Source organism: Athene noctua, chromosome 22 (genome assembly GCF_965140245.1).
Source record: "Athene noctua chromosome 22, bAthNoc1.hap1.1, whole genome shotgun sequence".
Taxonomy (NCBI): domain Eukaryota; kingdom Metazoa; phylum Chordata; class Aves; order Strigiformes; family Strigidae; genus Athene; species Athene noctua.
Genome location: NC_134058.1, coordinates 3295519 through 3309005, shown reverse-complemented (window position 1 = coordinate 3309005; position 13487 = coordinate 3295519). Strand labels below are relative to the sequence as shown.

At 40.4% G+C, this 13487-nt stretch overlaps 1 protein-coding gene across 1 annotated transcript; it reads right to left on the bottom strand.

The window, feature by feature from the left end:
- Nucleotides 1-3902: 3902 nt before the first annotated feature.
- On the bottom strand, nt 3903-13392 carry UBE2J2 (ubiquitin conjugating enzyme E2 J2). The gene is made up of 7 exons (XM_074924764.1): nt 13187-13392; nt 11241-11371; nt 10980-11020; nt 10055-10157; nt 9806-9944; nt 9236-9316; nt 3903-7334 (listed from the first exon to the last, which is right to left on the bottom strand). The coding sequence occupies exons 2-7, from the start codon at nt 11369-11371 to the stop codon at nt 7050-7052; spliced, it is 780 nt and encodes a 259-aa protein (XP_074780865.1). The 5' UTR covers nt 13187-13392; the 3' UTR covers nt 3903-7049.
- Between the last annotated feature and the right edge of the window lie 95 nt (nt 13393-13487).

Below are 13487 nucleotides of genomic sequence, written 5' to 3'. Positions count from 1 at the left end.
GTAAAACTGTACACGAGTGTGTGGTAGAGCTAAAAATATGTGGCTTGGAATATGCACTCAGCATCGCACCACACACTGATACATCAGGACTCCTGCTTTACACTCCAGTTAGCTGTGTTCCACACAACATTTTCCCTTAGCTCTCATTAGAGGCTGGCTCAGTGGGGGCTGATTTCTTTACAGGAGGGTGGGCTGTTTATTAAAACTAACAGAAAACCAAAGGTTCTACATCTCCTAAAAGCATTTCATAAGGGAGATCTTGAAGTACTTGGACAGTCTGCAAATTTTTTATCAGTACCCCACTGCCTAGAACAAATATTCCCATTCTTTGTACAAATACAGAGGGTGATGCAAAAATTTCACAGAGATTGTACCATGAGAAAGCCCAAGAATGATAAAAGGTTGACAATCACATAATCTGAAGTCCCTTATGCAGTCAGCAAGTAACAGATTTGCTTTAACAACCCCTTTACCATGCCTTCTGTAATCTAATAATGCCAGCACAGTTCTTCTGTGGACGTTAAAGGTGGCCAGGGTGGGTCAGGAGCAACAGCTCTATTAGCTGTGGCTCAGGGAAACTGAGGCATGAACAATCTGAGCACAAAATCAAACAGCAGAATACAGATTTGCTTTTTTACAGCATCTGTTGAGAGAAATGGAGTTTGGGAAAGGGAAGAGAGGGAGAGTAAGAAGGGAAGTTACACAGAAGCTAAATAGTTAACAGCATATCACCCCTCCCCCAACTAGCTCACATTCCATCAAAACTACGTGGCAGACTTTATTTGTTAATAATATTTAACTTTCTTTGGCGCCTTCTCATACTTAAGCCTCTTTTTTCAGGTTAGTTGTAGACAAGCCATGAATTTGTAAAAGTGCACTTGATGACACATTAATAGGACAATCTGTCATATTGCAGCTAAACAGCTTGACAGATCCACACACCATGGCAAGAAATGACATTCAAGGCTGGAATGGGGCAATCACTTTTTTTTTTTTTTGGTCTGCTGGGGCAGGCTGCATCTGTCTGCCTGCAACATCCCCTCTCCCATCCCAAGAGCCAAATCCCAGGACTATATCCTCAGATCTGGGCGAAATTAATTCTAACTACTTTTGCAAGCACAAAGTTACCCGATGGTCCTGTAGGACAAAGTGACTGTAGCTAACTCCTGACTCTGTACTTCTCTCTACATTGGGCTGAAACAAGTGTCAGCACAGTTGTTACCTCTCCTCCAACCTTCAATCCAGCATTTTTATTATCTGTAGAAAATTGTACACCTTTGCTGCTGCTGTTCTCACATCCAAGTTGCAACAGTTCCAAAGCACCCAAGTCTTGCCAATGCACAAACAATATTCAACTCCCATTTGTTAAAAAAAAAAAAAAAAAAATAGGAACAGGCTGACACTGCACTTCATAGCACAGCAAACCAAGGATCTCAAAATGATTGGAAAGACAAACAATTTCTTCTGAGAGCTCAGCACCATTGCAGCAATAATGGCAATAGTTAAGAACGTAACGATATCAATTCTGCATGAGGAAAGTTTTGAAGTAGAGAAGATATTATAAGCCACATTTACATCTCAAAACTAAGTGTGAGAAGCCAAATACAGTGTTTGCAAACACTGTAAGAAGTGTGTGTAAAGCTAGAGAGGAAACTGAATAGTCAGGCAAGACTTGTGATTTGAGCTTTCAGTCTCTACTTACGCAATTCACTTTTTACTCAAGACGGAACTTACCTAACTATACTAAGAATAGTATCCAAAGGGCAAAAGGGCAAAAGCTAGGGTTTTCCCAGAGTTGCCCCTTGTAGATACATGCAGTAATTCCTAAACCTGGGTGTAGAGACGGTGATTTTCTAAGCCAATACAGTAGAAGGCACGTTACCATTCACTGACACCCCCCCACCACCCTACTTCATGGCAGGTGAAGGGCTGGAGTGCTCCTCTGACAGAGTAGGTTTAAAAGTGAAGTTTCCCAGTACTAATCCCATATAAACTCAAGGCGTTGAGCAGGTTAATATACCAAAGCTGTTAGAACAAACCTAAACACACCAGCAGACAAAAAAAAAAAAAACAAAAAAAAAAAACACAACACACGAACAAACACCAAAACAGGTTTGGGAAAACAGACCAAGAGCTTATGGCCACTTCAGTCGCCTTCTGCAAAGTGCCCCCGGTTTCGGGGACCCCCGGTGGGCTGTTTGCCAGCCCCGGGCTGCGGTGGCCCCGGCCCCACGCGGGGTCGCTGCGCCATCTCCTGGCAAACCCGCGGAAACACCCGAAACGCGAAAACACCGGCTGCGCCTCCTGAAGGTTTGTTTGTCTTGCAGTGAACCCTCCGGGGTGACCGAGGTGTGAGATAGCCTTGCTGGGGTAAAGCTTTTACCACTGATTAACAGTTCCTAGTAAAGCCTAATAACCACCCGCATTCCTTGCCCAGAAAAGTCTTTTCAAGAACACGAGATGCGAATGCTTTGCAGAGATTTTCAAGAGCCTCCCTTCTGTGTGTAGGCAATTTTTCTATCAAAAACATGATTTTTATGCTTTAAGATCTGGCCCTTGCTGGGCAGTGAAAAAAGCATCACCTTGTACACTGTCTTCCTGAGAGCTGGTTGCAATATAAGCCATTCACAGCAACAAGTTATTAGCAGAAATTATTCAGGGACATAAAAAAAAACAATACACCTTTTGAAGCCCTGTGCTTAAGGTAATAATTCTAATTACAAATTACAAGCTGGCTCTGAAGACAAGACAGCTTGTCACTTGATGACTGCTTACACATTTAAAGCGAGTTGGAGAATCCATCAGATAGACAAGAAACATCTCATTTCTTTGGCCTTCTGGATATGGGAGAGTTTCCCATTTTAATACTTGGCTAGATAGACATCGTGAGTCTCAAATCCATGTACCTGTGCAAATGCAAGAGCAGTTGGTTGGGTTTTTTCCTCCCTGCAGAATCTGTTTAAGGTAGGGGCAGCACAACATCCCCACAGAAAGAATCCTGTATGACTATGTGGATCAGCAACATGACTATCCTCATGTGACTAGTTCCTTACTAACACAAGCACTAAAAAAACCTGACGCGGGGCAACGGACAAAATCAAAAGTACCAAGCCTAAACAGTGGAGTTCAAAGAACTCCAAGCACAACAGCTGTTCTGAATATGAAACAAAGGCAGAATACCAGCATTGTTAAGGAAAACGCATCATTTCATAAAACCAATTAGGACACAACTCAGCCCTGGCAGATGTCAGTCAAGCAAAAAAAAAAAACCTCACTTCCATTGTTATAAAGAAATTGCTATTACAAACAACTATGGTTTGGATCCACACACACAGCTGGCTTGCCAATCAAATCCTAAGTCAAAAGTGAAAACAGCCTCTGAGTAACATTTCCTGCTTTAACAGAACTGAAGCCATCTAGGTATGTAGGTAACTGATGCTGTCTAGATCTGTTCAGATCTTAAAGGACTAGCAGCAGAACAAAGTCAAACTACTCAAACAGCCACTGCTGAGTTAGTAGCAAGGTTCCAATCTACCTTTTTCTTCAGACATCATCACTGTTGGCAAAAAAGAGTGAAACAGCGTGGCTCCTTCGTGTCTCAGAGTAGGTACTGAAAACAAGGTACTGCGCTGCAACGAGCTGTGACATTTATGACATTATAGAACAAGCACCTCTCTGTAGAGGAACTGCATTACCAAACACAAGATCTAAAAGTTACTACCTGTAGGTCTTCCAGGAGGTGTTTTACCACAGATGTAAGGGATACCAAGCTAGAGGAAAAAAACCAAGATCCGGAGGTGGGAGAGATGCAGTTTTGGTTTTCTAGTCCATATATATCCAGTTCGATTTCTTCCCACTGAATCCTTTCCCAAAAACAGTCCCACAGAAAGTAGAAATTTTATCATGAATGTTTATTATGAACAAACAACTTTACAATGCAGTCGTTTCTACTCCTCAGTACATGCTTGAAGGTAACTTCTGTGACCATGAAATCTTAGGGGGAGAAGAGTTATGACTACACACAAATTCAGGATTTAAAAAAAAAAAAAATAAAAATCAAGAGATCTTTAAAGGCAACCACTGGGATGTCTTCTGATTCAAGCTGCAAAAACTCCCTACCACCTGCGTATAACAATCTTACAGAAATCCATGAAATTGCAGCATGAGAGTGAAGGGCCAGACATTTGTTCCAGTATCATATACTGAGGGACAGCTTTTAGTTTTATTACATTAAGTAACGCACTGCTTCAGGGCACAATAGTATTTTTGCATGGCAAAGAATGGTTTACTCCATCTAATGACTTTGGTAACAAAAAGATCAGATACTGCATACTATTATAAATTATTTAAAAAAAACCACGTAACAGTAAAACCTACACAAAAGAGAATAAATCTTCCGTTACCAAAGGCAAGGAGCAAGGAGATGTATCAAAATCTTGTAAGCCATAGGTGCGAGGGTTCGGTCAGCTATTGCTCCTAGATTTCAACAAATGGCACCTGAAATGACTGTCAAGTCTTTCTCTGAATCCAGGGTACTGAAGAGAAACCGCAACTGGGAGCTTTGTTTTTTTAAATACAACCAATCCTCAGAAAAAAATGCAGCATGTCCAGGGTTTAACCAAAGTTGGGTTTTTTTTTTTGTTTCCAATTGTGGCACTTATTAAAAACAAGAGACCCACCTTCAAATGCTTGGGTGTAGTTTAAGGCCAACTTCTTGTCACACGATAAAAATGCCTTTTATTCAACATCTCCAGATTTTACTAGTTCTTTTATCTTGGTAAGGTACATTTCACAAAAGATGCAATCACACCATGCCCAAGGTCTCCTTGCCTTTGTCTTCATTTATGTGGATAAAAAGACTTCCATAAGAAGATAAACACAGACAACCAATTATAAGCTTCTGTCTGTAGGCGACGTCAATGGTAATAGAAGGCATTGCGAGAACACAAACATGTTTGAATACTAAGATCTATGAGGCAGAACAGCCTCAGCTACAGGTCCATATGCTCTGAGGAAAAAAAATATCAGTCTGACAAGCCATTTTGAAAAATCCTATCACTGCAGGAAAGACATGACACCCCCCCTTCCTTTCCAGCACACCCTCAGACCGACAGAACGTAATTGCTTCTTGATAGATACAAACGGTGCTTCTCTTTTTACAAGAGTTGATTAAGCACATACAAGAGGTAAATTTTAAAAAAGTTATAAATAAGATTTGGTAAAACCACAAAATTAAAAAAAAAAATTATAAATACATTTTTAAATCCAGCCTTTTCCAAATTCTATCACCACACACCCCATCTTCTCCTTCCTTTCCTTACCTCAGTAAGAACTGCTTTAAGATTTCTTTAGTATACAGCTGTTCTGCTAGTTTTGATAATTCCTACCTATTGCAGAGAATTGGTCACATTTATTGATGCTCTAAGCTGCATGGCTCATGGGTTAACAATACATTTTTCCTTAGAATTCAAGATACCAAGGAGAAGCAGAGAGACAGAACAAGTCTGAAAGGGAAAATAAAACAGTTTCAAAAACATTCTTAGAGACATGAGGTAATATTTATTTGGGCTCTTCACAATAAGACTATGCAGTGAGATGCAGAGCTTTCTACCCTGCTAACACCTTCGACAGTTTGTGGTACCATTGACAGTGAGTGCATTCTTCCCCAGATGTTTAGGCATCACTGTCAATTATGAAAGGCACAGTAAGTTTGCCTCTGAAGAAACAAAGCATTTTGATAAAATTAAGCAGAGGGGGAAAACCAAGCAAACTGAGTTCAAGAAGTAATTTCAGACAGACTTTTGAACTAACCTAGGAGCTTTACAGGACTGTGGATAAACACTAATCCCATGAACAAACATTGGTATTTCAGTCATCAACCTTGTGAAGGAGAACAGTGATAAACTTATACCTAAAAGTAAAAAGCTTCCAGAACCTCAGACGAATTAGAAGGGTTTGGGTTTTGGCTTTTGGTCGTGGGGTTTGGGGTTTTTTAATAGTTTATGCAAATCTTCAAGTATGCAAGCGGAACTAATTTTAAGGGTTTACTTCAGCTAGTGACACTTCAGATTAATTCAGTTGACTGAAGAAGCTGGTTTGTTTTTCAGATTCATTTGTCTTTTTATCTTCACAAGGGCTAGAGTTACTTCATTTACCAAAGCCCAAATAATCCAGAGATTTTCTGAATACACAATCAACTCTCCATTGGTGTGTGCAGTTTTATTTTTTTTTTCCAACAGTGGCACCTTGTGATCAAAATTAAGTATTACAGCTTTCAAATATAACATCTCCCACAATGGAAATCTGTAAGTGAACAAATCCAAAACAATACTGGATATGGGTACCCCACTAAAGGTTGATTCAAATGTTTTTTCTTGCTAATCACCCCTAAGGGCCAACAAATGCACTTCTTGTAGCCCAAATAAAACCTTCAATGACGTTGTGACAATTTTGACAACACATTTAACACACATGGTGTTATTTTCCCACTCATCTAATCACTACTGACTAGATAGGCAATGATGTTCATTCTATTTTAAAAAAGAAACCAGCAATCTTCTGTAGCATCAATGTTCACATTAACCAAACCCTTACCAAGTCCACATGAAATCTCTACTTGAATCATTTCAACACCTGTATAGACTCTTCCCTAATGAAAATAAAATATAATATACATGAATTGTGAAATTTTAAAAATTGTTCAATGAAGTAAAAAGCCTTATTTGCTTAAGATTTTCAAATTTCAAATAACAGATGGAGAACTGCTATAAAAATCAAAGCACTAGAAATGTTAAGAGTCTCATCAATAATGCTTTGACTTGTGAGCCACTACTAGAGAGTAGCAAGGACAAGAGGATCTGCGAGCAGAACTTCTTTTAGTTTTCTGACTAATCAAAATTACTCCATTTCCCAAACATAACCCATGAGCCAACGAATGTTTTACCTGCAACTTGGTAAAACGAATTATTTATCCCAGTGTCAGAGTCAGATGCCCAAAGAGTCCCACTCATTCTGCAACTACCACTAATTTGGTCTTGGATTTATTATCCTCATTCTTGCGCTATGCTTCTCAGTACATACTTGACTGTGTAGGCAAAGGCTGCAAAACCAACTATAACAAACAAGTTCGCCAAAGCTCCGCCTAAAAGTCCATGGTTACGATTGGCCTGTTGGAGACCTGGATGATTGGCCGGTGCCAAGGGTACATGCCCATTAAGAAGGGGGATTCCATTCTGACCATAGTGTGCTTCCCCATCAGGGACAACATCTGGTAAAGGGAGGGATGGAGGTCTGTTGCTGAGCTCTTCTTGTGCTTTCTGTTTTTGTTTAATCTCCTGGAGGAAGAAAAAAAAGGAAACTGAATAGCTGCAAGTGAATAGAGGTGAAGCTACTGGGTGTTCTGCAAACATTTCAGAACTCAAGTTCTTACACAACTTTAGGCAACGGTTATGGTATACTTCGTTATATTGTAGATCTTTTAAACTAAATTAACTGCATTAGAGACATTTGCACAGTCTTCCCAACTTCTTCCAAACTGACCTACTTCAGTAGTTGACACTAACAATCCTAAGTTCACATGTACATTTTCGGAGAAGCCTTTTTTCAGAAATGAGAAATTCTTGCATGTCCAACTTCTTTTGAACACAAGACATTAAAAGAATGAAAGCAACCACAGAATCTTCAAAGCATTAGGACTCTAAATATTACATGTTAAAAATCTGCCTGTGCTTGAAACGCAACAGCAGTTGTCTATTATTGTCTTGAGAGTTTCCCCAATGATTTAGGTACTGGCAAAACAGCACTGCAGAAAGTATTTCCAATTCTCTGGCATTCTTGTAACTGATAAGAAAATGCAATTAAAACCTTCAGTTCAGATTTATATCTGCATGGGGAAGAAAGGAAATGGAAATAAAACTTTTCTTTTTCCAGAAGGTGGTCTCAAAACGAAACAAAGAGGGAGAATGGTTTTAAAACTAGTGTTTTGTGAATACCTTTAAGAATAATAACAGATGGATCAAACCTGAAGTTCCATAAGCCACTCACCACTCTGCCTAGAAAGGCCATTTCTGTCTGTGGACAATGTTTGCTTCACTAGCTGGGCTCACATATTTATGACCTCAGGTTATCTCTAACAAAAACACAGATCTCAGGCTTAAGAAAGCAGCTGGGAAAAAGGCTCTGTATCTTTTCCCTACTCTTCTACACTACATAGTCTTTGTGCAATAACTGAGACTTGCAATTTGGTGAAATCTGTACAACACAAAACAGTCTGCCTGACAAAATTAGTTTTATGCCTAGAACTGCAAATTAGAATGAGCATCAGCACTGTAATATTCTAACTCCAGAGTCATAAAACAGAGTCTGTAACAGAAAACTATTCCCTTCATATGGTACGCAGGAAATTACCTCTCAAAGTCTCAACAGCAGGCTGAAAGAACTGAATTCCTTCACTAAGAAATTAAAGGGAAGGAACCATCTAGAGACAGGAATGAAGAAAGGAGTATCCTTCATTCGTAACAGGTGAGACCTTTCAGAACCAAGTATCATCAGTGGAACTGGCTTGAGAATCCAGAGGTTTGAATGAAGTGAGATACTTTTTTTTTTTCTCATTTCTTAAACCTACACCATCTATATAACTGTTGTCTGGCTGAAGAGTGGCCATTTTCAGAACCTTCCACAAAGCAAATTTCTCTATCCTTCAGTTGCTACCTGAACATGACAATATAAAGTGTGTATCCACACCCCTACAGAGTTAGCATTGTGCAAGGAAGAGACATACCCTAAGGAGATATCACCCATTCTCAGAAGTTAACCACGAAGAATATAACAGTCTCTGATATCAAAGCAGAATTAAGAAAAAAAAAAATTGGGATATCGATGGACCAAGTCCAGATATACAAAGATTAGTCCTACCCAAACTCAAGACAGTACACTATCCTAAAATATTGGGACCACAACCACGTCAGCTGCATGTGCAACTCAGTCAAGGCTTTGATACCAATCCTAAATACACACATTTGATTCTCTATACAACAGGTCTTTGTGTGGCAGAAAAACAAGTCCCTTTCAAGATTCAAGTTTTTAATTCTTACACATAGCAAAAGCACCTAGGCTTCCAAGACTGACAAAAGTAGCTACTGTCTGGGAAAAGTCCTAAACAATTAGTTTACACATCTACACAGAGAAGTTGAAGAACTACAGAAAACCAAATTATAGCACAGACGAATTTTCTTACCTCTACCACTTCAGGGAAGAGCTCGCAGAAGACTTTATCTTTTAAATTAAATGCTAAGCTTTGTGCAGCAAGCTGTCTTTTCTGTGGAGGAAACAAAAAATTATCAGCAGTCGTATATAATATACTTTAATTCAACATCTGATTATTTCCCAAAAGAATGGCGCAAACCACTAGACAACTGGTTTCTAATGCTTAAAACTTCATACTTGTGAACATTATTCACTACAACAGACATTTGTGGACAGAAATTACATTCTCAGTTCTTCATTTTATGGGATTAGTGTTCTGTACTAGTGTGTCTGCTTGACAGACACTTCAAGAGGAAGGGAGGAAAAAGCCCTAATCATACTGTTTACTAAAAGGGATTTTAGGTTTTCTAAGAAATCCTCTCCCCATCCCCACACTACCCAAAATTGACTCGATTCATCTGCCCATCATCTGCAGTAAGCAACAACATATTCATTTCCAAGATATCCCAATGCCAGCTGCCGCCGCCGTTGTTTTAGCTTTGAGGGGACGTTCAACATTCCCTGAGCTGACAAAAGGTGCATCACAGAGTCTGGAGCTTACTGTGAACTCTGACGTCTCTATGCTGCCCAGTGTGGGGCCCTTCTCCACCATAAAACTAAGAAGGCCGGTCAAGATCGTCGAGACTGACCAAGCTGGATTCCATGTGTCCGGGTGGAAATCAGTGATCGAAAGACACAACCTCCAAAAGGATAAAGACAGTGTGTTCTATTTTTGCCATTAAAATTATTACACAGTATACATATTGCTAAAATGGTGTTAATTGCTTAAGTGTTAGAAGAAAATCCTTACCTTGTATTACACTTAAACCTTCCATTAGGTGTAATCATATAAATACTAGGAGGTTTAAAAGGAAATTCTCTGGGGAATATTAGTTTCCCATGATAATAGCCACCTGCATTACATAAAGAGATGAATTACTTATTTTGCATGAAGACGAAGTCCTAAACTGCTACTCAAAATGGGCCACATAAAACCCTTTGTCTCCTTCTCCCCCTCACACTAAAGAGATCAAGCTCATCATCTTGTGCCTCTAAAACACATGAATCATAATCCACACCTGCAGTAGATTTAGAGGCAATTCTCTCACACGTATATTTTAAACTGTACTTTCTGTTGTCAAGTCCGTAATACACTTAAGGAAAACCAGCCAAAGTGCATTTAATACAATACAAATGGGTTAGTTTTCCAGAAACACAGCTAACTGCAAACATAATCCTATGAAGAATCCGATTTCAAAACGCATTTTGTGAGGGCTCCAGAAGACATTGTGAAATACGTGACTACAGCAAATTAACAAGGCTTTTATGAATTCCTGTGGAGAAAGGGAGGAACGTAATGACAACATATGTCTCAGTTCACCAACAACATTTATGTGGTAATAAAATGGGATTTTTTTTTAAAATTATCTTTTAGTGAGTTATCTGCTCCAAGACCTTTAGCAATTACTTAACTGGAAGTTACCTATCTTCAGTTTAACCTAAATGTGGTTTTGTTAGAATCCTTGATAACAGAAAAATTACTAATAAGCACAGTACCACTACCTCTTTTCAACAAGCTAGCAGACAAGTCACAGACAGCTTTGAAACTGCACTAACAGTTCTGAGAGCTATTTACAGTAGTTACATTTCGCCCATTCAAAGAGGCATGTAATTACTCAAGCATGCAAATCATAACATAAAGTACATGCACACTTTTGCTACATGCTAACGTTTACCTTCATAGGGAGTCATTTCAGGTCCTCGTACAACATAGTGCCTAAGACAAAGAAGGAAATTGAAACGGTATGAAATCCACCACACAATCAGCCACTAATTCCTCTAGAAAAATGAAGATCAGTATCACTTCAGCAAAATTTTCATACTCCACCTCCCAAAACCAAGATTCCCATACAATCTGTAGGAGTGAGGGAGTCAGACTTGATGACCTGGAAAATCTTGTTCTCTCAAGTGAGTGAATAGTCCATTCTAATTCTTACCATTCAAGGATATTGGATGGGAGGGGTTCTGCACAGATATAAGGCACTGGATCTTTCTTAATTCGAAGGTAGTCTTGTTTAAGTCTCTGTGTTGCTGTTGTTGGTGCTCTCTTATTACTGTTGTTGCTCATCTAGTTTTTAAAAGATATATACAAATACAATTTCAATACAATCTTAAAAGGTGCAGAGCTACTACGCTTCATTGAACACAGCTCCAGATTCTTGCAAAAAATTTACTTTACAGAGCATTTTTAAAAAATATAAATTACCGTAACTTTTAAGCAGCAAGAACCATGCAAAATCTTAACACACACACTCCCAAGTGACTCTGTATATTGCCAAAATGGGAAAACACTCCTTCCAGAACAGTGCTGTTTAAATGCCACAGTGAATAGCTATCATGAGAATATGCTGCTGTGCTACAGAACCCACATAAACTCTTAATTACCAGTCCTCAGTTCAGGCTGAACACACATCATTATGACCCTGTTTTAAAGGGCTTAGTCTTTCTCAGTAATTCATTCTCCCCATTCAGCTTTAATATTATGTAAATTTGCCCATGATTTAAATTTGTTTGGTGTTTCTACACATCTAGTTATTTGAAATAAATAACAAACAAAAAACTCCCACTATAACCTTATTACTGATTTTGGTGTGAAGGATTTAAATTAAATCTGCTGCCTGCTTAAGAGTCAGTTGAATTTACAGAAGGGAACTTCTGAGCCAAATTATTCTCTTCCAGAGAAACAAAGACCTCATCCAAAACGAGACAAGTCAGTGTGAAGAAAGAAAATTCCATGCTGCTTACAAGACAAAGAAATCATTAGCACTTATAATGCACCTACAGAACACATACCAATTAACAAATGCTATTTAACTCACTTTCCCCTGAGATATTTAGCCAGTTACTTAGCTTTATACGTGGAAATTCAAGCAAGAACAAAAAGGAAAGACTGTACAAACAGCTTGTAAAAAAGAAATAAGACAATGCTTACAATACGATGGCAGCATTTGACACAAAAAGTATGTTAAATGCCTACAACCCTTTCTATCCCTTTACTTCAAACAGATGGCCAAATATAATTTATTAAAGAAATAATGTTTAAACCATGAGCAACGATTGTATGTAGTCAAATATTCAAACCCTATTCAAAATATATGCATCTAACCTAGCTTTTGTCAGAATTACTGTGAATCGTTGACACATACGGTAATTTTTCTCGAAGAAAGCAACACTTCTTGAAATCATGAAATTAAGATTTTCTTTTTTTTCCTCTAAAGAAGTCAGCTTTGACTTTAAACTAGAGATTAAATCGTATCTTTTTATTTTAACCCAATTATTCTAATAGCGCCCCTCACTACGGACTGCAAAAATACACTGAAATATTTTACAGCACGAAGTATAGTTATCGGGATTTTAACACCCCTCAAAGCCTTATCTGGATGACCGTTTGTATTTTAACGCAGAAAACAAACGGCAACATCTGCAGAAGCTGCGACCGCAAACCCATTTTCCCACCTCGACAATACAATTTTACCAGAAGCAAACAAGAAAGCAAATCGCCAGTGTCCAGACAGCCCAGCATCAGCAGCATCGTGCGCCCAAGCCCTGCTCCCAGCCCGGCGGGGAGGATCAGGGAATTAATAAAGGGCACCACAGGTCCCCGGCCCCCCACAGCTGCCCCGTGGGACGAGAGCCAGCACCTCTTTCTGCGGGTAAGCGCGACCCAGCTGGCCGCTCCGTGCCTCAGGAGACGGGCAGCGAGTGCAGGAACCGAAGAAGAAGCAAGAGGACAACGAGCACAGCCCACAGTGAGCCGGCCGCCCGGCACGGGCCTCGCCAGGCTGGGGAAGGGGGGACTGAGGGAGGGAGACAGCCAGTGCAGCCCCCCGCTGCTCCCTGAGCCCCCTCAGGGGCTCGCCCCGCCGGCCCAGGCCCCACTCACCTCTCCCTGCTGGAGCAGGCCCCTCCACCGCCGGGACGCCCCACCTGCCTGCAGCCGGAGGCCGAGCGAGGGAGGGGAAAGAGGAGGAGTGGAAGGAGGAAAGGAGAAAGGAAGGGAGCGCCCCAAGAGACCGCGAGCAGGGCAGGGCCGCGACCCCCACGCCTCCCCGCTGCGGCGCGACCGCGGCTCCAAGCCAAGATGGCGGCCCGGCGAGGCGGGGCCAGCGCAGCGCTGGCGGCTCCTTCCGGGAAGGCGCCCCCCCGCTTCCGGGGCGCGGCGGCGGCACGAGCCACTTCCGCTT